At 43.9% G+C, this 25,648-nt stretch overlaps 1 protein-coding gene across 4 annotated transcripts in view; it reads right to left on the bottom strand.

The window, feature by feature from the left end:
- The window catches only part of FGF14 (fibroblast growth factor 14), a 786,891-nt gene that overhangs the window by 391,885 nt on the left and 369,358 nt on the right, over positions 1–25,648 (bottom strand). The window contains exon 1 of one of the 4 annotated variants that reach the window (XM_030201337.1): positions 720–912. The exons of 2 other annotated variants lie outside the window; for them this stretch is intronic. In XM_030201337.1, the coding sequence (XP_030057197.1) occupies positions 720–912 (193 nt within the window). Of the gene's footprint in view, positions 1–719; positions 913–25,648 lie in introns of those variants that run through there. One more of the 4 variants, XM_030201339.1, reaches the window with a different exon arrangement.

Below are 25,648 nucleotides of genomic sequence, written 5' to 3'. Positions count from 1 at the left end.
CCACAGTCATATATTGGTTATTTTAACAGCTTCACACTCAACTGAAGTTTCCATTTTAAATATGTGTTGCTACGCCTAAGGACAGTAGTGTATATGTGTGTGTGTGATATATATATTTATTTATTTATTTATATTTGTATTGCAGAACATAACTGTAGCTAATGCATATAGGGGCAATTCTATAACTGTCTGCCTATGTATATGTGCCCCGAGTGTGTGATTTGCACATATTCTGCTTAGTAGGTGTCTACTTTCCTTTACAGAATACTAGCATAACTGCATTTATGTCATCCATAGAGCAGGCATAAGTGTCCGCCTATGTTCTTGAGATACACATAACTTATAGAAAACTATAAATTACAAACTGGACTTTGCATCCCGCCCATATTCCATACAGACTCCACCCATGTGTACGCCCACCTGCAAACTACACACCATCGGAGATATATGTGTATAGAATAGCATAGGTGTATATCTAGCATTTACACACACATATGCGTGTATATACTAGTATTCTAAACATATAGGTTCAGAATAGGCATGTAAAGATTATCACCTACTTTATAGAATTACCCCCTTAATGTTTAATGTATTATCTTATAGAACACTAGGATTGCCATCAAGACAAGGTGCTCATCCTACAGATTGGATGCTCCTTCTACAAAAGGAAGGTTTGTGAAGAACAGACAGATGGATGACAAACAGACAGGTGCACTGACCTTGACGTCGTAATCTCCTCTTCCGGATGCCAAAGATCCGCACTTTGGAGAAAATATCCACCAGGTTACCATTGCAGAGGCCCCGGTTCTTGCTGGGGCTGTTACGCCTCTTACTAGCCGAGGGCCGGTCCAGGTGCTGCTCCCGTGCCTGCCGCTTCTGGCGGATCAACCCGCTCGCTATGGCCGCCGCCATGTTGCCCTCACCCTTGTAGGAAGCCCTGTGCCCTCACACCAGACACAGTCCAGTGCAAGGGCTGGGAAGCAGGGATCCCTTTTCTTGAAACACCCACAGACAACAGCCAAAGAGAAGGGCTCAGCAAGCGCTCACTGTTTCAAACATTTCCCTACCAGGGTTCAGCTTGACAAGGTAGCAAGTGTTCCTGTGTAGTGGGATGAAAGCAACTGGAGCAAAGCACTGACACAGGAAAAAGGGTGGGAGTTATCAGCAAAGCTTCCTCCACAAGCCAGCCATATCTTCCTGCAGCACTTTCACTCATAAACTAATCCTGTCTTTCAACAGCAGGCTAGTACTGTTGCACTGACAAGGTCACTGGTCTCAGTAGAAATCCCTTCCATCTTACAGACTAGACCGCCTTTGAACTCCAGTGCAAGGAGCAGCAACAGAGAGTCAGTGCACTCCCGGCTGTCACTGGGTCACTGAAAGCAGGCAAATCCCAGCATCAGGTATCCCGTTCAGCAGCCCAGAGCTCCCACTTTTCTGCAACCTGATCGCCCATGCTCCCTCTGGTTTTCTTATCCTCTTCCTTCTTCCTGAAAGTGACAAGTAACGCTTTGGAAATCAGCATCAGCGAAAAGGAGAGCAAGCAGCAACGTTCTTGCTGAAATTTCTTCCTCTGATTCCTATCCTTTTCCAGAAAAAAAAATAATAATAATAAAACCCCACAGCAAGGGGGTCTGTACAATTTTCCTTGGAAATTGCTAGTTTATAATAGATAAAAGCTTCTCTTGCTCAGTTGGTGTTCTTGATTGCAATGTCTCTCATCCCAGAAATTAAGCATGCTTAACTGCAATTTTCTCACTGGATTGCTTCTACTGCTTGCAGCGAAGACGTGAGCTAATTTCATCGCATACCTAAATGCTTCCTTTTGTAGTCCATTCCCCTTGTCATTTGTGAAAGAAAGCCCCGGTGAACGGGGGGGGGGGGGGGGGGGGGGGGCTCACGCAAGCATATGAAGCCTCCTGCATCCACACCTAGTCTGATGAAAGTTGCACGGACGTCCCTCCCTGCGCAAGAGAGACGGTGTTTGTCATTTTTCCTTCCAGTGATCACCGTTTTCGGATGTGGAATCAAATAATGGGGTAGGGAAGAAGAATCACAGCAATGTGATTCAACCGGCAGCGTGGCCTCAGAAGGGGCTACTGCTTTCCCAGAATGAAAATGGGTATAACAATGAAAAGAAACGTCTGTCTCTTTGCTGGAAAGGTGACGTGTGAAGCGTGTGACAGCACAAGCAGTAGCAAGAAGCAGCAACTTTGGCAGCTGGAGCAGCCGGGGAGCCCCTCCAGACGCTTCAGTCACCAGCACATAATTTGCACATTAGCAGCAGACTTTTCAAAGGGTGATCGGATTTTGGAGAAGTAAACCCGAAAGAACTCATTATCTGTCTCTATCTGTGTACAAACGTAAAGAGGAGTTGGTGTAGCTGCACAGGTTATGTGCATGATCCCCTTGGGCAAACATTGCCAACCACACAGGTCTGGGAAGAATAAATGAAGAAAGAGAACTATATACATCTGGGTGAATAGGAATCTGTGATTTCTAAGATTGCACAATGGCTTTCTGTAGCACTCAAGCAATAAGGATACAGTCCATGCTTGATAATTAAACATGTGAGAAATACAGAGGCTGAAGAAAAAAGTGTCTTAGACTGTTGTAAAATCACCTCCTTGTGCATGTGAGGAGCTGCTTTAAAAGCACACCCACACAGCTTAGGCACTGCTTCCTGAAACAGAACCTCACAAATTCTCCTCAAGGATGAAAGCAAGCTAAATTCCAAAAGTGCAGCATAATTTTCATGTATCTCCTCACTGACCACCTTGTACAGACTGAGTTCTGTATTGCAAAAATAAGAATCTTGCCACTGGGAACGATGGTTTGACTTGTCTTTTATTTGGTGTGTAGAACAGGGGATTAAGGGGCCCTTTTTCTAAGCCACGTAAGCGTCTATACGCGCCCAATGCGCGGCTACCGCGTGGCCTTTGCGGTAATTTCATTTTTGGCGCACGTCCACTACACGTGCCTGAAAAATATTTTTTTTATTTTCTGGCATGCGTCAGCTACAGGAACCGACTGCCATTTGGCCACACGTAGGTCATTACCGCCCGGTTACCGCGGGAGACTTTACCGCTAGGTCAATGGCTAGCAATAAGGTCTCAGATGCAAAATGGACGCGCAGCAATTTTGATTTTGCCCCCTGTCCATTTTCAGCAAAAAAGTTTAAAAAGGGCTTTTTTACAGGTGCACTAAAAAAATGGATTGGCGCGCACCCAAAACCCACACCTGCACTACCGCAAAACATTTTTGCAGCGCACCTTAGTAAAAGGACCCCTAATTGTTTCAAACCTAGAAAAGCTTTCCACAACTTTGCCTGGGGGGGGGGGGGGGGGAGGACTGAATCTGTTTCTTTCTGAAGGCATGAAGTTCTGACCTGTCAATTGGATTTATTTGCCTCGTTTTATATATTTAAAGGAGGCCTTGGAGTTTTCAAAAGCAGGACCACTGCTGAATACAGCCTCAATTTTCATTATAACTGGGAACATAATGAGGATAAAAAAGAGTTGCAAGAGTTAATGCTGCTCATAAACACCAGCAGCTGCCAGCTCAGATTACAAAGCTGAAGGTCATTTTACAAGGCTGCATGACATGTAAACAGCAGCATTTACACCTGTAAATAGCAATTTTGGAAAGCCACTATTTATAAGTGTAGATCTGCAGCGCACACACGGGTAAATTCTCAAAAGGTCATCAAACTTTAGACTCTGAGATCATGTGCACTAAGCATGAATTCTATAACAGCAGTTGTGTGTCTAACTGCCATTATAAAATATTAGCATAAGTCTGCGATTATCTACTTCTATCTACTTATCATTTCTATAGCTCTACAAGGCATAAGCAGCGCTGATTCTATGCCTAACTTTAAAGGAGCTCGGTGGCTGGTATAACTGCTCTTGCCTAACCGTAAGCAGATAGGCAATAAATGATAGGATTCTATAACTTGCATGCCTTACTGCCTGACACGCCCTGAGCTGCCCGTGCCCCTCCCAGGTTTGTGGCCCCTTGAAGTTGGGCGCTCTGGAATTTGAGGGATCCTTTTACTAAGGTGCGCTGAAAAATGGCCTCAGTACTGTAGGTGCGGGTTTTGGGCACACGCAGATCCATTTTTCAGCGCACCTGTAAAGAATGCCTTAAATACCCTTTTAAATATTTTGCCGAAAATGGAAGTGCACGCGTGCCCATTTTGGGTGTGAGACCTTACTGCCAGTCATTGACCTAGCGGTAAAGACTCATGTGGTAACCGGGCGGTAATGACCTACATGCGTCAAATGCCACTTGGTGCGCGTCCAAAAATAAAATGTATTTTTCGGACACATGTATTGGATGCGCGGCAAAAATGAAATTACTGCAAGAGCCAAGGGCAGTAGCTCCATTTTGGCGCACGTTGGGCGCACGTAGACGCTTATGCGGCTTACTAAAAGGGCCCCTGAGTGCATAACTTATAGAATAGCAACTAAGGGCTGTTACAGACAAACCAGCTAATTGGTGCCAATTAAAGTCAATAATTGGCTGTTAACCCCAATCAATAGCCAATTATTGAATTAAGCAATGCGTGCAAATGATCTTATTCTATAACTTGTGCATGCAAATTTATGCACTAGTCAGAAATTTGAGCGTGCAACTTTTATAGAATTAGGGGGACAGATGTGGGCATGTATTGGGTGAGACAGAACAATATACATATATGTCTGATTTTCCAATGGCAATACAAACATACTTTAAAAAGACGATGTCAGAGCATTTACACCTGCTGCAGAGTAGGTGTGTCAGCTAACTGCTCTTTAGGGGTTTGGATGAGTGATTATACTTACCTCTGTGGTGCTTAAAACCACCTCAAAAAATAATTTGTTTATTTTCTTTATGCAAAATTCAACATAAACCCCCGGATTCTATATAGCTCGCCTAGCAATCCGTGTCAAAATCCAAGCAGAGTCTATAATAGCACGCATGACTTAATTGGCTTAACAAGCTAATCAGCTTTGATAACAGCACTTAACAAGCAATAAGTACATAAGTAATGCCACAATGGGAAAAGACCAAGGGTCCATCGAGCCTAGCATCCCATCCATGACAGCGGCCAATGCAGGCCAAGGGCAACTGCCAAGCTTCCCAAACGTACAAACATTCTATACATGTTATTCCTGAAATTGTGGATTTTTCCCAAGTCCATTTAGTAGCGGTTTATGGACTTGTCCTTTAGGAAACCGTCTAACCCCTTTTTAAACTCTGCCAAGCTAACCGCCTTCACCACGTTCTCCGGCAACGAATTCCAGAGTTTGATTACGCATTGGGTGAAGAAAACCTTTCTCCGATTTGTTTTAAATTTACTACACTGTAGTTTCATCGCATGCCCCCTAGTCCTAGTATTTTTGGAAAACATGAAGAGACACTTCACATCCACCTGGTCACTCATTATTTTATATACCTCTATCATGTCTCCCCTCAGCCATCTCGTCTCCAAGCTGAAAAGCCCTAGCCTCCTTAGTCCTTCTTCATAGGGAAGTCGTCCCATCCCCGCTATCATTTTAGTTGCCCTTTGCTGCACCTTTTCCAATTCCACTATATCTTTCTTGAGATGCGGCGACCAGAATTGAACACAATACTCAAGGTGCGGTCGCACCATGGAGCGATATAATGGCATTATAACATCCTCACACCTGTTTTCCATAATGAGCACTAATCGGCAATAATTAGAATTTATGTGCACAACTCGCTAAGTGTATTCTGTAACACACTGCGTCTAACTTCTAACGCGTACAGGGAAAAAGGGGCGTGGTTATGAGCAGGGAAATGGACATTTCATGGGCATTCTGAAATTTACATGTCTAGTTACAGAATATGGTCCAGTATGTCTAAATCTACGCACCGGGATTTATGCCATGTTTTAATTGACGTAAATGGACGTGTATAGTTGCAGGCGATGGAATATCAACTAAGCATGTTCTGTATACCTCGCCTAAATCTAGGTGCTGCTTGTAAAATACACTTAGGTGGAAATGTTTTCCACGTGGATTTTTTAGGTGCCGTATATAAAATCTTACAGCAAAAGTAAAACAAGTGGCATATTTTCAAAGCACTTAGACTTACAAATTTACGTGGAGGGACATTTTCGAAAGGGATGTCCAAGTTGTGATTTGGACGTCCTTGCAAAACGGTGAAATCTAGGGGCTGGGAAACCCGTATTTTCGAAACAAGATGTACGTCCATATTTCATTTCAAACATACCATCAGGGACGTCCAAATCCTTAAATTTGGACGTCCCTAGACATGAATGTTTCTGACTTTCGGCGATTTTCGAAACCAAAGATGTCCATGTCAAAAACGACCAAATGCAAGCCCCTTGGTCGTGGGAAGAGCCAGCATTTGTAGTGCACTGGTCCCCCTGACATGCCAGGACACCAACCGGGAACCCTAGGCGGCACTGCAGTGGACTTCATAAATTGCTCCCAGGAACATAGCTCCCTTACCTTGTGTGCTGAGCCCCCCAAAACCCACTACCCACAACTGTACACCACTACCATAGCCCTTACGGGTGAAGGGGGCACCTAGATGTGGGTACAGTGGGTTTGTGGTGGGTTTTGGAGGGCTCGCTGTTTCCTCCAGAAATGTAACAGGTAGGGGGGATGGGGATGGGGCTGCCTGTCTGAAGTGCACTGCACCCACTAAAACTGCTCCAGGGATCTGCATATTGCTGTCATGGACCTGAGTATGGCATCTGAGGCTGGCACAAAATATTTGTAAAGATGTTTTTTGAGGATTGGAGGTGGTTAGTGACCACTGGGGGAGTAAAGGGAGGTCATCCCCAATTCCCTCCGGTGGTCATCTGGTCATTTCAGGCACCTTTTTGTGCCTTAGTCATAAGAAAAACAGATCCGGGTGAAAACGTCCAAGTGCTCGTCAGGGACGTCCTTGGTTTTTTTTATTATGGGTCAAGGACGTCCAAGTGTTAGGCACGCCCAAGTCCCACCTTCACTATGCCTCTGACACGCCCCCTTTAACTTTGGCCGTCCTTGCAACAGAGTGCAGTTGGAGACGTCCTAAATCGGGTTTCGATTATACCGATTTGGACGTCCCTGGGAGAAGGACGTCCATCTTCCGATTTATGTCGAAAGATGGACATCCTCCTCTTTCGAAAATGAGCCCAATAGTAACCTATGGAACTTTGTAAGTCTAAGTGCTTTGAAAATGAGCCCCGTGTAATACATATGTAATAGGCAGCAAAAGTTGTACAATCAATAATAATAATGGGGAGCACTGATAGCAGAAAAAATTGGATTCCTCAAAGAAACATTAAAACCTCATTTTTAAATGAGAACAAGAAACTTGTCATTAGGAAAAGGTGCATTCAGTTGAGGTCAAGAGCAAGGGCAGAAAAGGTTCAGTAACCTGAAACTGAAATAAATAAAAATGACCATTAGCTCTACAGTAATGACTAGAAAGACAATACTTTCAATGTTACCTACGTGAAGGTATTTTGCCACAGATAGCCAGGAGTCTGCCTCTCTATAAGGAAGGTACTCTAACAAACCCAGTATGAACACCTGCCGATACTTACAGGTGTAAGTGTCGGCACTAACACATTCAAAAGTTAAGGGGATTACATTTTTTTGACATATTCCTTCCTAAAATATCTGTCCTCACTATCCACCTAATTCTATAAAAGCTATCCAAAACTGTACATTCAAATTTGGACATGTGCCCAATTTGTGTACGCAATTTAATCAAATAATAAGCCAATTAGTGTTAATAGATAGCTTTTTAACAAGCAATTATTGGCACTATTTAAATTTAATTGGACTTTACGTGCGATCAGAAACAGGGGGTGTGGAAATGGGAGGGGTATGAGCCGAACAGGAGCATTCCTAGCATTTATGCACGTTGTTATAAAATTGGTGGTGGGGGGGGGGGGGGGGGGGGGAAGGGATACGTGCCTAACTTAGGTGCATATATTTGCACCATGTTTTAGTTGGTGAAAATGGTCATGCCTAAAGTTAGGCATATACAGTCACAAAAGAGAGGGAAAACAGCATACAAATACAACTAGGCAAACAAAAAAAGCAAACACTGGGCCTTTTCAGTACTGGAGGCGTCTTTCCAAATACAGACGAGCTGTTCACACAACGGGAGTTCTACCCCGATTGCTTTACTTACTTCTTGCGCCATAGTTTGCAAGTTGACCGATAGGAGTTTATTGACCCCTGATGCAGGCGGTTGTACGCCGAAACACGGCCCGTGTCAGGTCTTTGTCATATTAAAGGACTACATTTTTCTCAATCCTGAAGGCCCAGTGTTTGCTTTTTTTGTTTGCCATGCCTAAAGTTAGGCACGACTCTAATCGTAAGCACTATTCTATAAACAGTGCCTAACTTTAAGCATGGCTTATAGAATAGCACATTTTTTGGCGCCATATATAAATTTCTAGCCCCATATGTGCTGCACTTAATATGCATATTTCCTAGCATCTTCATACGTATTTTATAAAATGAGATGCTCTATGACAAATTAAGTTTTATATGTCTAGGGCATATGGGTTTGCTATATAATGTTTTTGCCCCTGTAGAACGTCAAAGAAACAAGAGAAATTGAGGTATAAGATCAGTGGATAGGAGTGATAATCAGGGGGTGGGAGGGGGACCCATTAGTTATGCAAGTGTCCGCGGCTGTTCAGTGCTGGCACCCAGGCAAAGTTAGGACAGCTATTGAAGCAGTCTTACACGCCTGGTTAGCTATGCAAGCACTGACATTGAATTTTGCCAAGACCCGCATAGCTGCTGACTCCTTTCCAACCTGCAATTGCCTCACTCCCAAAATGGCCAGTTAATGCCCATTAAGTGCCATTAAACACTGGCAGCTGGCCCACTCTTTAAGCAGACAGGAATCTCTCCTGCCTTCTTTGAATATTGGGCCCTTAGATCTTGAGCCCTCTGGTGCAAGGAAATACCTAGAGTATCTGAATGTAACTCATCCTGAGCTCTACTGTAAAAACCAAATAATAAAACTTTCAAAAATTAGACAAATTCTGCTATTTCCACATGGAGATGCTGTGCAAGGCTTCTAAATATGACACCCTTGCTGTTTATTTCTGTTCATTCCATTTTAAGAATTATAACATCAAATAGAAAAACAAACAACAACAAAGAAGACAAAAAAAGGAAATAAAGACCCTTATCCCCCTCCTCCGTTGAGATCCCTTCTGGGCCTTGCCCTATGGTCCTTCACCCTGCGATCCCACTTAGCCTATCTGTAGGGTTACTATAGTGGAAATGGGGCAGAATCAATTCCCAGTTGTTTCTGCCCCACCTGATACTATTTTCAAAATGGCTCCGTTATACCTGTATGCTGTAATACAGTTGTACAACAAAACAGTACCACCTAAAGGGCTGACCCATGCTATTTTGAAAATGAGACCCAACTGAGCAGAGATGTGGAGAGTGTGGGGTTCAAAGGGCAGGGTCCATTATTTTAACATACAATTTCTTTTATTTTTGAAACAGAAGGCAATGAAAAAAAGTTCAGAGAGCTATTTTTTTTATTTTGTTTTCTAATGAAAGAAAATGGGGGAAAAAAATGTATATCCCTATCCCACAGTGGTTTGGACCTGATGCCAGCTGAGTAGGTGCAGGAACATGTGGATTATACAACCAGTCTTCCCAGTGATTAGGTGGGAATTGGCTTGTGATGAGAAGGCAGGAGCTGGATCATTACAGCAGGTTAACCACACTGAAGGCTGATCAAGGGACAGGATTGTGATGTCTGTGCATTTGGATTAGGGTTAGTGGTGAAAGCACCCAGTCCTCAGAAAGCTATGTGTTGTTCCCCCACCCCCTCTCCCCATAGCAGTCTAGAAGTAGTTTGGGGCCAGCATTTGTAACTGATAGGTACTGGATGAAGGAGCAATGAGAATTTATATACCCAGATGAAAATCTCTGGAATGTGGTACATTGGATGGATGTGAAATCTGGGTATCAGGTGTCCTGCAAAGCTCTTGAAGCTTAAGCAGTGCCTACTCAAAAAAAAAAAGGGGGGGGAGGAGTAAAAATTAGGCGGAGGTAAACTGGAAACATTCTTGTTCCCCAGGCAACCAGGTTGATATGCTGTGAATCAGGATGTATGGCTATCTGGATCCTGAATACAGCCTCCACCCTCGCCCCCCCTCACTCAAGTAACAGCAGAAGGTCTCATGATTTGCTGTTTAAAAAATATGTGCATATTATTCACACATGCTTCCCAATTGTGTTGCAAGCACCAGCCATACATACGAAATGGGTAGGTAGCATAAATCTGTATTGGATATGTGGCATCCTGTTTGGTAGTCATTCATGTCATCCTCTACTTCCTCTTGCATGTCAATGTAGTCTCTAGGGTTGGAACAGCAGCCAACATGTTGACAAATGACTTCTCTGGCATGACTGGGGTACATTTACCATCTGGCACCTTGTTCCCAATGTGATGGGCTGAATGCCTTGTTTAAAAGGGACAGACTTTTTGTTGTACCCAGTCAAGAGATAACTTCTAGATAGGTCCATAGACTTGGTTACGTGAGATTGGCCAATGATTTGGAAGGTTATTATCTTTCATATTTATTTGTATTTAGCTCATACCTTTTTCAGTAATAGCTTGGGGTGAGTTACATTCAGGTACTCCCTCGTCCCTGGAGCACTTACAATCTAATTTTGTACCTAAAGCAATGGAAGGTTGTGACTTCCCAAGATCAGAAGCAGCAGTAGTAGGATTTGAACCTTTCTAACTATTAGTCCATTCCTCCACTTCCCCTAGCTCAACTCTTCCCCTTATCTTAATTTACTAAAATGGTATGGGGATGGGGTATCTGTATCTACATTAATATGGAGTAGGAAAGCTCAGGTACCTAATTTAGATTCCCTTGATGGATCATTAATAATTCTACAGCCTTACATATTTCTGTTCAATCAAGCAGTATCTGGGTACTGGTTGTACATAGTTTCATTTTGGTGGTTGACGAGCAAATTCAGGTTGCCCACATTTAAGGTGTACTGCATCCATTCTTTTGTGACTCTTTAGTCTTATCTGTAAGCTGCATCTGACTGTTGCAGGTTCAGTGCCATGAGAAGCAAGAAAGTGGCTCCTGCGGCAGGACTCACCATGTTGACATAGAGTGGTTATATTTATGAGTAAGATATTACTTTAGCTGCAGAAATGGAATTTTAAAAAATAGCCTGCTCAATGTGTGCTTACATTTATATGTGTACTGCATATTTGTGCATAAATTTACCAGGACTGTGTGGAGACATTACCAGGGCTGATATTTGGGGGGTGGGGTGTTGATATTTGGGGGGTGGGGGGAGGTTGCGTTTACGTGCATACTTATGAAAATTTGACTTTTCAGGCATAAATTGACCCTGAAGATTTGTGCATGCCAACAAACAGGGTGAAAGTGTGTGTATAATTTCTCTGGAATAACTTTCAAAGCAGAAATATATGCCTAGTTTTGTTTTCAAAATCCAGTCACATCTATATTTTCTATTTGTGTGCATGGTTATAAATTTACTCCCAAGGAATAAAAGATCCAAATTTTTTGAAGACGTGTTTATTGCGTTGTACCTGAGTAATACGATTTCTGGTTGAGTCAGTTTCAGCCTTGTTGGAGTTCAAAGCTAAGTCAACCTGGTAAGGGTAAGCATGCATACCCGAATATGATGGGATCAGAGAAATCTGATGCTGAATTCCTTTGACTAAAATATAATCCCAAAGATCCTCAGTCCGGGCCCAGGGATCCACATGAGGCATAAAGAGGTGAATCTCTTTTGAGTCCAGACTGGAAATATGTTGATTTTTAAAAAAGCAGGTGTTATAGTTAAAATTAAGCAAACTGTTAGCAACACTTTTTTTCATAAATTGATAATTCTGATGGTAGTGTATATACCTATAATTGTAAAAATAAATTGCTTCATTTTTATGTTTCAAATAATTTTACTAAATTAACACCACAAAATATTTAGCAGTATTTGATATCCATAACTCAGTGTTGTCTTTATGGAAATGTATTTATATTTTCTCTGAAGATTAATATCAACAGCTTCTCCCATGTCAGAAATGCTATTTTGCCGTGCACAGATTGAGATACTCCAATGAAAACTCAAGAGAGCCATCTGCTGTTAACTTGTATCCTAGTGAAGATTTTGATAATATATACACTGTATGTGACTGTTAGATTTATTTGTCCAGATTTAGTTTCGTTTTATATATTTACAGGGTCACTTAGGGGGTTATTGATGTCCTTACTCCCCAAAACAGCCATTCAGTTACTGGGAAAATAAATCTGTTTTATTTAATACTAGAAGAAATACTCCACATCACCTAAGGAATATATAGTAAAAGATGTAATGAATTATGTCAGTTTCAGTAGCATAGCATATTTTTATTTAAAATATTGTCTCATATATTATTTTAAGATATTCAAATGACTAGTTCTTTGCTAATAAATGTTAATGTTTAAATTCAGGTTTCTTCCTTGAGGAAGAATACAGACATTTTCCCCATTACAGCTCTTGAAGCAGCAATATAGTTCACTATGACTAAGGCAATCAAACCTGACATCTACTCCGGTAGCTTTCAGTGTTTGTGCTTGTGATTTGTTAATAGACATGGCAAATGCTAGGTGGACAGGGAATTGTAATCTTTTGACTTTGGATTGGCACTTCTGAAGGTATAGGGATGTGCAAAGGCAAAAAAAAGCTCAATTAGTCTTTATAGAGATAGATAGATACAGATATCAACTTTTGCCATTTTCATGTGGTTTTAATTTTTTTGTTTAATACTTTTGCACACATTTGTGGGTTTGGGGCACATTGTATGTATTCTAGAACTGTCTGGTGCACACAATTCAATTGTACATGTGTAAATTTGTAGGTATATATGTGTACAATAATGGCCTGAGCTACAGGACAACAATGTACACTCACAACAGTGGTGTCGTCAGATGGCCAATTTTGTGTGAGAATGAACCCAAAGTGGGTGGGCACATAATTCTCTCTGCCTGCACAACCCGGCATCTCTCCTTACCCCATCCATGAACCAGCATGTCCCTCCCACTCCCTCTTCTGGCAATCCAGCATCTCTCTCTGTCACTTAACCCCCAGCCTCCTGTATACTTTATAACACTTAAGGGGGAGGGGCATAGCAGCGATTCACACATGCTGCTCCTGCCAGCCCCAGCCCAGAACCTTCTGTCTGATGCAACTTCCTCTTTCCACATAGGTAGAATAATGTCAGAGGGAAGGCTCCGGCGCCAGTGTGAACAACAGCATGTGTGATTTGCTGCTCACTACCAGCGAACTCCAGAAGTGAAGAAAACTTTTGTGGCACATCGGGAAGGAGGAGAGGTGAGAGACTGTCAGATCATCGGGGGGGGGGGGGGGAGGCAGAGTGATAGATGCAGGGAGTCTTCAGCTGGCGGGGCTTGGAGATCCCCACCAATGGCCATTCCCAGGTTTCTCACTCTCTGAAGTGGACAAGGCCTGGTCAAGCGTAGAGCTTTGCTCCGCTGCCCCCAGTCCACTTTTTAGTATTGACTGCTGAAGCATTTGGCTTGGTCCATTGGGACACTGTTGTAGGGGCATAGGTCCCCATCCCCTGCCCCTCATTGCCCATACACCTTGTTTGGGTGTTTCTCCCCCCGGGCTACCTCTACAGCTCACAGGCATCAATTAAAAAAAAATTGGTGCTCCCTGGTTTAGCTTTATTCCCTGTACTGGGGAATAAAGCTGTTTGAGCTTAAAAGTTTAAAAAAAGAAAACCAACAAAACCCTCCTGAGCACAGCTGCAGAGACAGTGGGATTGCGGAAATGCTGGAGCCCAGGGCCAAAGTTGGCCACTGAGAGGCCGGTTTGCACGCACTGTCCATGTGGCTGGCCATGCCTGCCAGCAAGCGCTATCCTGCTGAAGAGCTGGCAGCTGAGTACAGCTGCCAGCTTTCTCTGCCCCTCCTGCAACAGGCTGTTTCTGACTTCAGAAACAGTCTAGGGGTGAGGGTGGGGTTTGGGGCCGTCAAAGTGAATTCCTCTCTTTATCACGCTGAAGTTTCGCATTGACTTTGTCAGGAACAGTGGCCCTGTTTGATGCTTTCACTTTCTCTTCTGCTGTAGTTCTGGCACAGCAGGAGAGATCTCAGCCCCCAATGGGGCTTGGGGTTTTTTCTCTCCCATCCATCTAGGGTCTGTCTGATAAAGAACCCCGGGTTTTTTTACGGCTCCATTGCTTAACCCTAAAGGTTAGCAAGCCCTGAAGGCAGAGTCTGGCCCCTTAGCCAGTGGGGGCCTCTAGGGGCCTGGATGTTGCCAGCTGGGGTCCTGTTCCAGGAGCCATGTACCACAGGAGGGACTGGGGAGTTCCCGAGGCCTCAAATAGTGGCCCCTGAGGGGCCGGAAAGTCTCTCAGACTCCCAGTCCTCCTCTGATTCAGAATTTGAGGAGAATGTTCCCCCAGAGGAAGAGGAACATTCCCATTTCATCCAGCTCTTCTGTCAGAAGGAGCTCTCTGATTTCATTAATAAGTATTCCCAGGGACACAGTGATCTCAAGGCTCTTGCTGCAGATCCTGCAGAAGGGGATTCCCTGCTGGAGGGACCCGTGGGTCTGCGGAAGCATTTTCTTCTTCACATGGCCCTCATTCATATGATGTTGGTGGAATGAGGGACCAGCACCCTGGAGCATTTATATGCCTTCACCCCTATGGAGATGGAGAGGTACTGGGTATACCTCAAGGTGAATGCGCTGGTCACAGCGGTCACCAAGAAGACTGCTCTCCCTGTGCTGGGAGGCTTGGCTCTCCATGAGCTTTATGAGAAGTATCCATTCAATACTCTATGTGTCTAGCTCTTACTATACTGAAGAGCTTTCAGAACAAAAAACAACTTTCAAAAATATTTATAACATTCATATTTCAGGCCAATATTTTTTGCCATTTACCTCACACCTTTTCAGTAGTATTTCCATGACACTAGAAAGCTTACAATATAATTTTGTAAAAGGACTTATGCAGTTAACAGAGGGTGCTGACCCATAAGTCCTTAAAAACATTTTTAGTTCACAGAATAGCTGTCTTTTGGCTATATACATAGGAACGATATTCAGCGCTATCTGTATAAGCTAAATATATAGGGCTAAGTTAAATGGAGAGGCTCCTGCCCAGTTAAAACCTCACTTAGCTAGCCAGCCATCAATATTCAGCAGCACTTAAATGGCTAGGTTGGTGTGGTCTGGAGCGGAGTTTGGACAAACCCATGAATTAGCCAGATAGAGATGATATTCAGTCCACCAACCAGCTAAGTGTGCAGATAAAGTTAGGTCAGCAAAGAAGCTGTCCTAATTTTGAGGCTCTTTACTAAGCTGCGTTAAGCAGCTAATGTGGCGCTATCAGCATGGTAGACAGTAGCGCAGACACCTGCTACTGTCTACTGCGCTAAAACAGGAGCCTTTGCCATAAAAATGCAGTGTTAGCTGCCTAATGCAGGAGTGGGCAGGGTCTGGGCATGACAGGGATGGGAGGAGGCATAGCTGGCTCTGACAGCTAGCGAATGGGTCTTTACCATGCACTAGCTGTCCTGACTGCTGTTAGCATAGCTGAACTTACCTCAACCTCAAGAGGTTGCAATTAAGAGCAGCTGTGCTAGAAGCAGTCTGGTGGTGAAGCATGCTGATAGTGTTGGTGCAGAGATGTATCACCCGATCTGCCCTAATACCTACTGACCCTCCATGCATCACCTAATCCCCCCCCCCCCCCATGACAGGGCCTAACCCCAATCAAATCGGGAGCCAGTACAACCAGCTTGCCCTTTTCCCTAAGCCCTGCCTCTTACATTGTACAATCCCAGCCTCTGCCAGTTCTACCATCCCACCTCCCTCCCTTGGGACTTAGCCTGGGGGGTGGTTAGCATTGGTGTCAGTGCTGTCCTGGGTGGCAGCGATCTTCATATATTGAAGGATTATCCCTAGTGGTAGTACCGCAAGACTTCCACTAGAGACCATCAGTGCCATTTTGAATGATGGCACCAAAGCGGGCGGCAGCAAGTCCTGGGAAAGTGTCAGAGGAGTGGGGGGGGGGAGGGGAGGGCTCTGGCAGGTGGTAGGATTGTACAATGTAAGAGGTGGAGTTTGTGGAATGGGGCTGGCTGGCTGTGCTGGCTCCCGATTTGATTGGGGTTAGGCCCTGTCATGAGGGAGTTAGGATGGTGTCAGGGGAAGGGATCTTGTTGGAGGGAGGTTTGGTATCGGGGAGGGTTTGCGGGAGGTTGGGATGGTGTCAGGAAAAGGCTCGGGTGATGCACTGGGGGGGGGGGGGGGCACGATATGGTTGTGCCATCCTAGCCGGCTGTCATTCTGACAGCACCCAGGGCTTTGTTACTTGCCTGGCCCCCCCAGCACCAAGGACCCATGCTATCAGCCCAAGAATGTAGCACAGTGTCCTGTGCACAGTCCCTGCATTTACCGCACATGTTTTGCACTTACCGCAGGTTAATTTTTACTGTAAATGTTTGGTAAGTGCACTACTTACCACACTTTAGTAAAAGAGCCCCTTTAAGCACTGAGTTATCCAGGCACCAGACTGAATATTGACTGGTGCCTGGTTAACTTCCAAGTGACCACAGATACCTAGATATTCAATGCCAGAAACTGGACATGCCCCAGCACTGAATATCCAGAGTTATTTCAGCCCACAGCTGTGAGTAGCTTACAAGCCACTTACAGCCGTGGGCTGAATATCACACCCATAAATCCCATCATGGAGTGAAAGCACTATTTGTAGCTAAGAGTCTCACAGTAGACATGTTTAGTAGGGTTACCATATTTTGTCCTCACAAAAAGGAGGACACATGCCCCGCCCCACCACACACCCGCCACGCCCCCTTTCACGCCCTCGCTCCCCCCCTGTCACATTTTCCCCTCCCCCCTGCCACACACCCTGTCACTCCCCCTCCCCGTCACCCCCTCCCCTTACCTTACCTTACTAGTGCCATGGTGGTCTAGTGACGTCTTCCGCCTTCGGGACAGGAAAGAGCCCCCTCCTTCCTGCCCGGAGCACTGCCCTGCATGCATCCTTCCTGTTCCTGATCTCGGCGCTGATTCAAAATGGCTGCCGAGAGTTGAAGTCTCGTGAGGTCACTTCAACTCTCAGCAGCCATTTTGCATTGGCGCTGAGATCGGGAACAGGAAGGATGCATGCAGGGCAGCGCTCCAGGCAGGAAAGAGGGGGCTCTTTCCTGCCCCGAAGAGGTCAATATTATTCCTTTTTCTCAGTTCTTACAATATTGGTGAGCATGCAGCACTGATAGTGCAGCAGAAGTATTGAGTAAAAACTTATGTGATAGAGATTATCCTTCCAGTGTAGTAAAGAAAGTAGCCACAAAAGCATTTTTTAATCCAAGACACGAGTTTAAAATTATAGAACCAAATCACAAGGAGATAACATTGTAATTTTGTGTTAAAATATACTACACTGTCTGATAGATTCACGGGAAAGATTAAGCAACATTTAAGGCTGCTGAAGTCTCATTCTTGTTTTGAAGATTTAAAAATATTTTTTTCTTTTGAGAGAAACTGAAATTTGGGTGGCAGGTTAAGTTACAATAAAGGGTGGAGATCAGTGAGAAGCATTCCAGAGATTCAGAGAGGATATTGGTGTTGCAGCTGTTGTTCATTCTGCACTGTCATGTTAGAATCCTCCGAGTATGAGGACATTTACACTGATAAGAAGTGTGGTTTAAGAAGCTCTACTACCTGTCAGTCAGCTACTGTAATTTACTTGATCCGCTATCCTTGTGGTTTGAGTTCTATTGGTCAAACATCTCAGTCATTAAAGACCAGATCAACAGAGCATTGTTATTGTATAAAAGCATGGGAATTTTTTTTTATTATTTTGATACTGTGGAAACCTATTGCTCAAATGTTATGATTCAATGGACAGTATACTTTTGATTACTTTGATAAATTAGTAAGAAAAGGAGGAGTTTGCTGACATCAAGTTTTTAAATCTGTTTTTGTTCCCTCCACAGCCATTTTGAAAGCCATTGTGATTGAGAAACAGTGGAGAATGTCCCCTAATTCAGCAGACTAGCAAAACAGGGAATCCCTATTAGGAAGTGGATAGGAAAGATTGCTCCTGCAGTAGAATATTGGATGGCTATTTGGGAAGCTGAGCATTAGAGAGTGATGTGGGTACAAAATTCATGAACATTCCCTCCCCGCAACAAAAGATTTTTCCCATTCCCACCCCTTTCCTGCAGTCAAGCAGACTTTGCAACCCCATTTTTTTTTGTTACATTTGTACCCTGTGCTTTCCCACTCATGGCAGGCTCAATGCAGCTTACATGGGGCAATGGAAGGTTAAGTGATTTGCCCAGAGTCACAAGGAGCTGCCTGTGCCTGAGGTGGGAATTGAACTCAGTTCCTCAGGACCAAAGTCCACCACCCTAACCATGTCCCTGCATTCTCCATCCCTGTCCCCTCACCATCCCCATAGTCTTAATTTTCTTCCCCACATCTCCTTGCTCAAAGCAGAAAGAAAGCTTTTATGCAATTTTATGGGCCTAACAAGAATTGCAAATAACATTTTAGGCCTACAGTTTGAAAGTGAAACATTATTTAATACTGATGAGACACAAAGAAAAATAATAAAATGGTTCATTTTTTCAACAAGTCATCTGAAGAATCTGTGGAAGCCAAATACAAATCCAGCTCATCAGATTCAGGCTCCACAGAAGTAACAAATGTATCACCATGAACATTATCAACATTTAGCTTTGGTTTTTTGGAAGGAGGTGGTTTGACTTCTTCGTCAACAGTTGAGGAGTTGTCCATCAAATCAGTCACAGGATGATCAGGAATATCTGAGAGCTGTTGCTGACTGCCTAGCCATGGCATCTTCTGGGGCAGGAAAGAACCCTACTATTTCCTGCCAGTTGCCACTGATCTGCCTGGTACCGGTGCTTCTTCAAGTCTTGCGAGGCTGTAGCTTGAAGTTTTGGCAGCCATTTTGAAGAAGCACCAGGCAGAGCAGCAGAAGTGGGAAGAGGCTACTAGACCACCAGAGCACATTAAGGTAGGCCCACAGAGGGCCACTGAGGTGAGGTGGGAGGTGGGAGACGGGGTGACCAGATTTTATCCCCATTATCGTGAGATAAACCTAGTTGTGGTTCTTGTTCCCATGACACTACCACAAAACATTTTACCATTACTGTGATTGCGCTGCATAATTAAAAAATATTTTTCCATTACCATCATAATTACTGCAGTAATCATTACTGTGTCATAAGCCAAGTGTTATAATATAACATGATTTTTGAAAATGGAGTATTGTTGATGGAGAGTGGAAGTGATTCTTTCATTACTCATTAGACTGTTCTGAGATTATAATGTGAAGGACTTCACTAAGAGCACACATAAATTTATAAAATAAAGTGATAGAAATGCATTTATTAAATCTTATCAAGTGTTTTTGACCTATGATTGTATTAGACACACTCCAGTTTTTAAGAAAATTAGAGTTCTTGTTCTGATGTCTTTTTCTCCATTTGTTTGCATTATTTGGAAAGGGATTGCTGCTTGTAAGTCTTTCACAACTTCTAGGAAAGTTTTTGTTTTGTTTTGTTTTTTTTTGCTGACTGAATTTTTTAAATTTCAATTACCCCAATATTAACGGGATAAAAATCATGTCACGAAATGCTAGACGGAATAAATGATGGCTTCATGGAGCAGCCAGTTCAGGAATCAACAAGAGGGGGAACCATTTTAGATCTAATTCTTAGTTGAATGCAGGACTTGCAGAGAAATATAATGCTTTTGGGGTCGCTTGGCAATAATGTTAATAGCATGATCACATTTGAGATCATTGGAGTGAGGATACTAAAGGACTTCCTCCAACTATGGGACCTCAATTGGCCAAACATGCAAACAATCCATGTCAAAGGACACACACTTGACCTCATCACATACAAGCTGTCCTCAGACTTAAACCTCGTACTAACAGATACAAAATGGACAGACATACCATGGTCAGACCACTACAAACTAAACCTATCCATACAATGGTGAAAAAAAGCCCCACACCATAGTTAAGAATGCACAACCTATACCACGAGAGGCCAAATTGACCCTGTAATATTCTGGCAACAAATCTACAAGAGCAAATGGACAGCACAAACAGACTCGAAACACTATCTCCTAGAATGGGACAACAGATGCAGAAGCATATTAGACAACATAGCACCACTACAAACTAGAACCTCATGAAGACACAATTCAATACCATGGTTTAACGAAGAACTGAAAAAACTAAAAACACAAGTTAGGCGGCTTGAACGGGCATGGAATAAAAAGAAAGATGAATTTACACTCAACACATGGAAACAGACGCAAAGAAAATACAAATATGCAATCGGACAAACCAAAAGATCATACTACAAAACTAAAATAGGCCCAGACTATAAAGACATGCATAAACTTTTCCAACTCATGAACAAATTACTAGATAACACACCGGTTACTACAACCAACACAGACACCCCATCAGCAGACAACCTTGCTAAATACTTCAATGAGAAAATAGTAAATCTACGACTCACGATACCACTCAATACCACCGACTACGAAAAATTCATTGATTGTCTGGACCCAACCCCCGACGAATACCCAGCAGACCGAATCTGGACAAATTTTTGCCATACTCTCTGATGATACCATCACCCAAGCGATCAACAGATTTGCCAAGTCCCCCTGCAAACTAGACATATGCCCCAATAATCTAATAAAATCCGCCCCTCAACGATTCATAACAGACCTCACGTCGCACCTGAACTATATGTTACAACACGGACTCTTCCCATAAGATAAAGGAAACATTCTACTTACCCCAATACCTACGGATTCAAAGAACAAAACAAGTGACATAACCAACTACTGCCCGGTAGCATCTAACCCTCTGGCAACCAAACTAATGGAAAGCATGGTAACCAAACAACTTACCGACTACTTATACAAATTCTCAATACTACACGAATCTCAATCAGGATTTCGATCCAACCATAGCACCGAAACAGTACTAATCACCCTTCTAACCAAATTCAAACAAGCAATTGCAACTGGCAACAGTATACTTCTCCTACAATTTGACATGTCCAGCGCGTTTGACATGGTAAGTCATAAAATATTATTAAACATCCTAGAATACTTCGGGATTGGAGGAAACGTTCTTAGCTGGTTCAAAGGCTTTCTAACCACAAGAACATACCAAGTGATATCTAATTCAAATATATCAGCTCCATGGAAACCAGAATGCGGAGTACCCCAAGGATCACCGCTCTCTCCGACCCTTTTCAACCTAATGATGACACCTCTGGCCAAATCGCTATCCAGCCAAGGCCTCAATCCATACATCTACGCAGATGATGTCACGATCTACATCCCGTTCAAACATGACCTAAAAGAAATCACTAATGAAATCAACCACAGCCTCCAAATCATGAACTCATGGGCGAATGCATTTCAATTAAAACATAACGCAGAAAAAACACAATGTCTCATCCTCTCATCACAACACAACACGAGCAAACCCACCACTATAAACACCCCAAACTACACCCTTTCTGCTCCTGATAGCCTGAAAATACTTGGAGTTACAATTGACCGAAATCTCACACTAGAAAGCCATGCGAAAAATACAACAAAGAAAATGTTCCAATCAATGTGGAAACTCAAAAGAGTAAAACCTTTCTTCCCAAGGGAAATATTTCGCAGCCTGGTACAATCAATGGTGCTAAGTCACCTAGACTACTGTAATGCACGCTATGCTGGATGTAAAGAACAAATCATCAAGAAGCTCCAAACAGCCAGACTCATATTTGGAAAAATGAAATACAAAAGTGCCAAACCCCTAAGAGAAAAAAATACACTGGCTCCCACTCAAAATCTGCACTCTAGTTCATAAAATCATTTACGGAGAGGCCCCAGTCTACATGTCAGACCTCATAGACTTACCACCCAGGAATACTAAAAGATCAGCACGCACATTCCTGAATCTCCACTACCCCAGCTGCAAAGGACTAAAATACAAATTAACATATGCATCCAGCTTCTCCTACTTGAGCACGCAGCTATGGAATGCATTACCACTCGCCATGAAAAAAATGTGTGACCTTTCAGATATCACTGAAGACCAGCCTGTTCAACAAGGCATACCACAATGATCCATCCTAACCACCAGACAACGAAACTCAAGCCTGAACTGGATAAAACCTAACTCTCTATACTTGACTACCAAGGTCTACTCTACCACGAATGAACTTTAATGCAATACCACTCTATCTCTTATTCCGAATATGAACTCTTTATACTTGACTGCTTAATCTACCATGTCAATCATGATCTTTAATGTAATACCACTTGTATCTCTCACTCCAGAATTGGCGATCGCCATGACGAAACAATGTAAGCCACAATGAGCCTGCAAATAGGTGGGAAAATGTGGGATACAAATGCAACAAATAAATAAATAATAAAGAAATCTACTGCAACAGCATTTAACTTTTGAAAGGGCAACTATGATAAAATAAGGGAAATGATTTAACAAAAAGTTAAAAGGAGAAGCTGCAAAGGTTAAGAGTTTAAATAAGATGTTTACCATCTTGGAAGCTGAGACCAGATGTATTACACATATGAAAAAAGGAGGGAGGGAGGCCAAATTACCACCAGCTAGGTTAAAAGGAGAGCTAAAAGTGGCTATTAGAGCCAAAAGAGCATCTTTTAAAAATATTAATAAAATATCTACTCCTGGGGGAATTCTGCACTACTGCGCAACACAGAATTCCCCACTTCAGCAGACTGTGCAGAATTCTGCCTTTCCCATGCAGAATTCTGTGCAGTCTGCTTTCCAGCTGCCCCTCTCCTCCCCATAACTCTGTGTAGTTTGCTTTCCAGCTGCCCCTCTCCTTCCCATAACTCTGTGCAGTTTGCTTTCCCAGCTGCCCTTCTCCTTCCCTGCACACTCAACAGCTTCAGGGTGGTATGAGGAGGAGGTACTCAGCAGCACATCAGACTGTTTCCTACTCCTCTGCTTGCTTGGTCCCTGGCAAATTCCTGCTGTGCAGCTGTATGGAGTCTCGCATAGCTCAAAGGAACAGTCGGGCCCGGAACAGCAGAGGAACAGGAAGCAGCCTGACATGCTACTGGGCAGCTCCTCTTCATGTAGCACTGATGCTGGTGAAGGTGCGGGGAGGGAGGGAGGGCCTGGAGCATGGGGGGGCTGTAGAAAAGGTGGATGAGGTATGTGGGGGAGGGGCTAGTAAAAGGTGGCTGGTGTGTGTGTGCAGGGAGGAGACTGGAAAAGGTTTATGGAGTGAGTTGGGGGCTGGAGAAGGTGTGTGTGTGTGCCATGGGAATGGGGTACAGGTCTGTAGGAAGGTGCATGGAAAACTGCTGTGGTGGTGGTAGAGGGGGAGGGTATTTCATGACTAGAGGTAGGGTTACCATATGTCCGGATTTAGCCGGACAGGTCCTCTTTTTGAGGGCATGTCCGGGCAACCGGATGGATTTTGCCAATCTGCATGTTTGTCCGGATTTCTGGACAAACCAGCCAGCCTGCCCGTTTGTCCAGAAATCCAGACAAATGGGCAGATTGCTAGCCTCCCCTCCCCTTACTTACTAGTGCCATGGTGGTCTAGTGACCTCTTCCGCCTTCGGGACAGGAAAGAGCCCCCTCTTTCCTGCCCAGAGCGCTGCCCTGCATGCATCCTTCCTATTGCTGATCCTCGGAGCCGATTCAAAATGGCCGCCGAGAGTTGAAGTGACCTCGCGAGACTTCAACTCTCAGCAGCCAGCACCGAGGATCAGCATCAGGAAGGATGCATGCAGGGCAGCGCTCTGGGCAGGAATGAGGGGGCTCTTTCCTGCCCCGAAGAGGTCACTAGACCACCAGGGCAGTAGTAAGGTAAGGGGAGGGGGGGTGATGGGGTATGTGACAGGGTGGAGGGGAAAATATGACAGGCGGAGCAAGGGTGTGACAGGGAGCGGGGCGGGTGTGAAAGGGGGCAGGATGGGGTGTGTGGTGGGGGCGGGGCATGTGCCCTCCTTTTTGGGGGGCAAAATATGGTAACCCTAACTAAAGGGAGATGCCACCCCTTATAATGGGGAGAATTCTGCACAAGAAAATTGCAAACAAAGTGTGCAGAATTCCCCTAGAGTAAAGATCTGAATGAAGTAAACAGGAAGCAGTATAATCACAGGCTTGTTAGATACAAAGCGTTGATAAAGAAGGCTAAAAGAGAATTTGAAAAGAAGTGCTCCACTGTTCTGAACAACTGGGTGTTATCCCTTACTACCAGCAAGTGGAGGTAGAGAAAACTGAATTATGCCAGTGACATCACCAGCATAAGCTAAGGTGCTACCTGGAAAAATCCAGCAAGTGGTAGGTTGTGCTGACAGTGCTCCTGTCCTTGATCTAGCTCCCTGCTCAGCTGGCCATGGCCACACAATGTGGTCGAGTCTAATGGCCACTCCCAGATCACAGTCTTAGGAATGTACCTGACTGAGTTTGGAGCTTGGCTCCGAAGTCCTCAGTCGCACTTCTTAGTGCCACTGTGTAAGGCTTTGGCTTGGCCCTACGGGGCCTTACCCGAGAGGTACGGGTCCCCATCCCCCACCCCTCTTGCCTGTTCACCCTGTTTGGGTATACTCCCTGAGTTCCCAGGCTTTCCAAAAGTAGTTGCTTCAGCAGCACATATACCAATAATAATAATTTTAAAAAATCGATTGGCCTGGCTAGCTTTATACCCTTTGTCAGGGGTTAATGCTGTGGTAAAGAACTAAGTAGAGAATTTCCTTCTAGGCACACCCAGAGAGAGCTGTGGACAGCAGAGATGCTGAAGCCCTGGGCTGAGGTAGGCCAGGGCAGTTCAGTCGGGCCTGTGTGTGCCTGCCATGTGGTAGAACATGCTGGCGGCACACACTGCATAGCCCTCACAGCCAGCACCTGAGCAGGGATAATGGATTATTTTTATAGTGTGTAAATGTGGACTCATTCAGTCTGTCTGTCTAAAATTATCAGGTAAGACATAATTTCTCCTTCAGGTATATTAGAAGCAGAATGTTTGTGAGGGAGTCAGTGGGACCATTAATTCATCAAGGAGTAAAAGGAGCACTCGGGGAGGAGACGGCCACAGTGGAGAGTGAAAATTTTATACTTCTATAAAGTATGCATATTGGTATATACGGTTGTATAAAACACAGGCACAATATACAAAGAGCAACCATAAAAACAAACTAGCGCTTTATGACTGACAGTACAATCAATGATATAGTGCTGAAGTGAAGCCATACTAATGTGACAGTTTTGATGCATGCAATTTTGGTGGCATTTATGTCATTCACTGTGCTTTCAATTGTAGGGTACCTTATCTGCTAAGAGGCAGCTAGTCAGAGGGTTGCATCTTCCTTTGTTTTTACTAAGAAAACTGACATTGAGAATAACATAACTGTACACTTGGGGAGGGGATGAACTTCAAAGGATAAAATTCTTATCAGGTAATTATTTCTTAGCTCCTACACCAAGCAGCATAGAATGTTGGTCAACACCCTTCTTTTTATCAGACTAAGAAATTTCAATCAAT

The sequence above is a fragment of the Microcaecilia unicolor genome, chromosome 4 (genome assembly GCF_901765095.1).
Source record: "Microcaecilia unicolor chromosome 4, aMicUni1.1, whole genome shotgun sequence".
In the NCBI taxonomy this organism is placed as follows: domain Eukaryota; kingdom Metazoa; phylum Chordata; class Amphibia; order Gymnophiona; family Siphonopidae; genus Microcaecilia; species Microcaecilia unicolor.
This window is presented reverse-complemented; position numbering and strand designations above follow the sequence as displayed.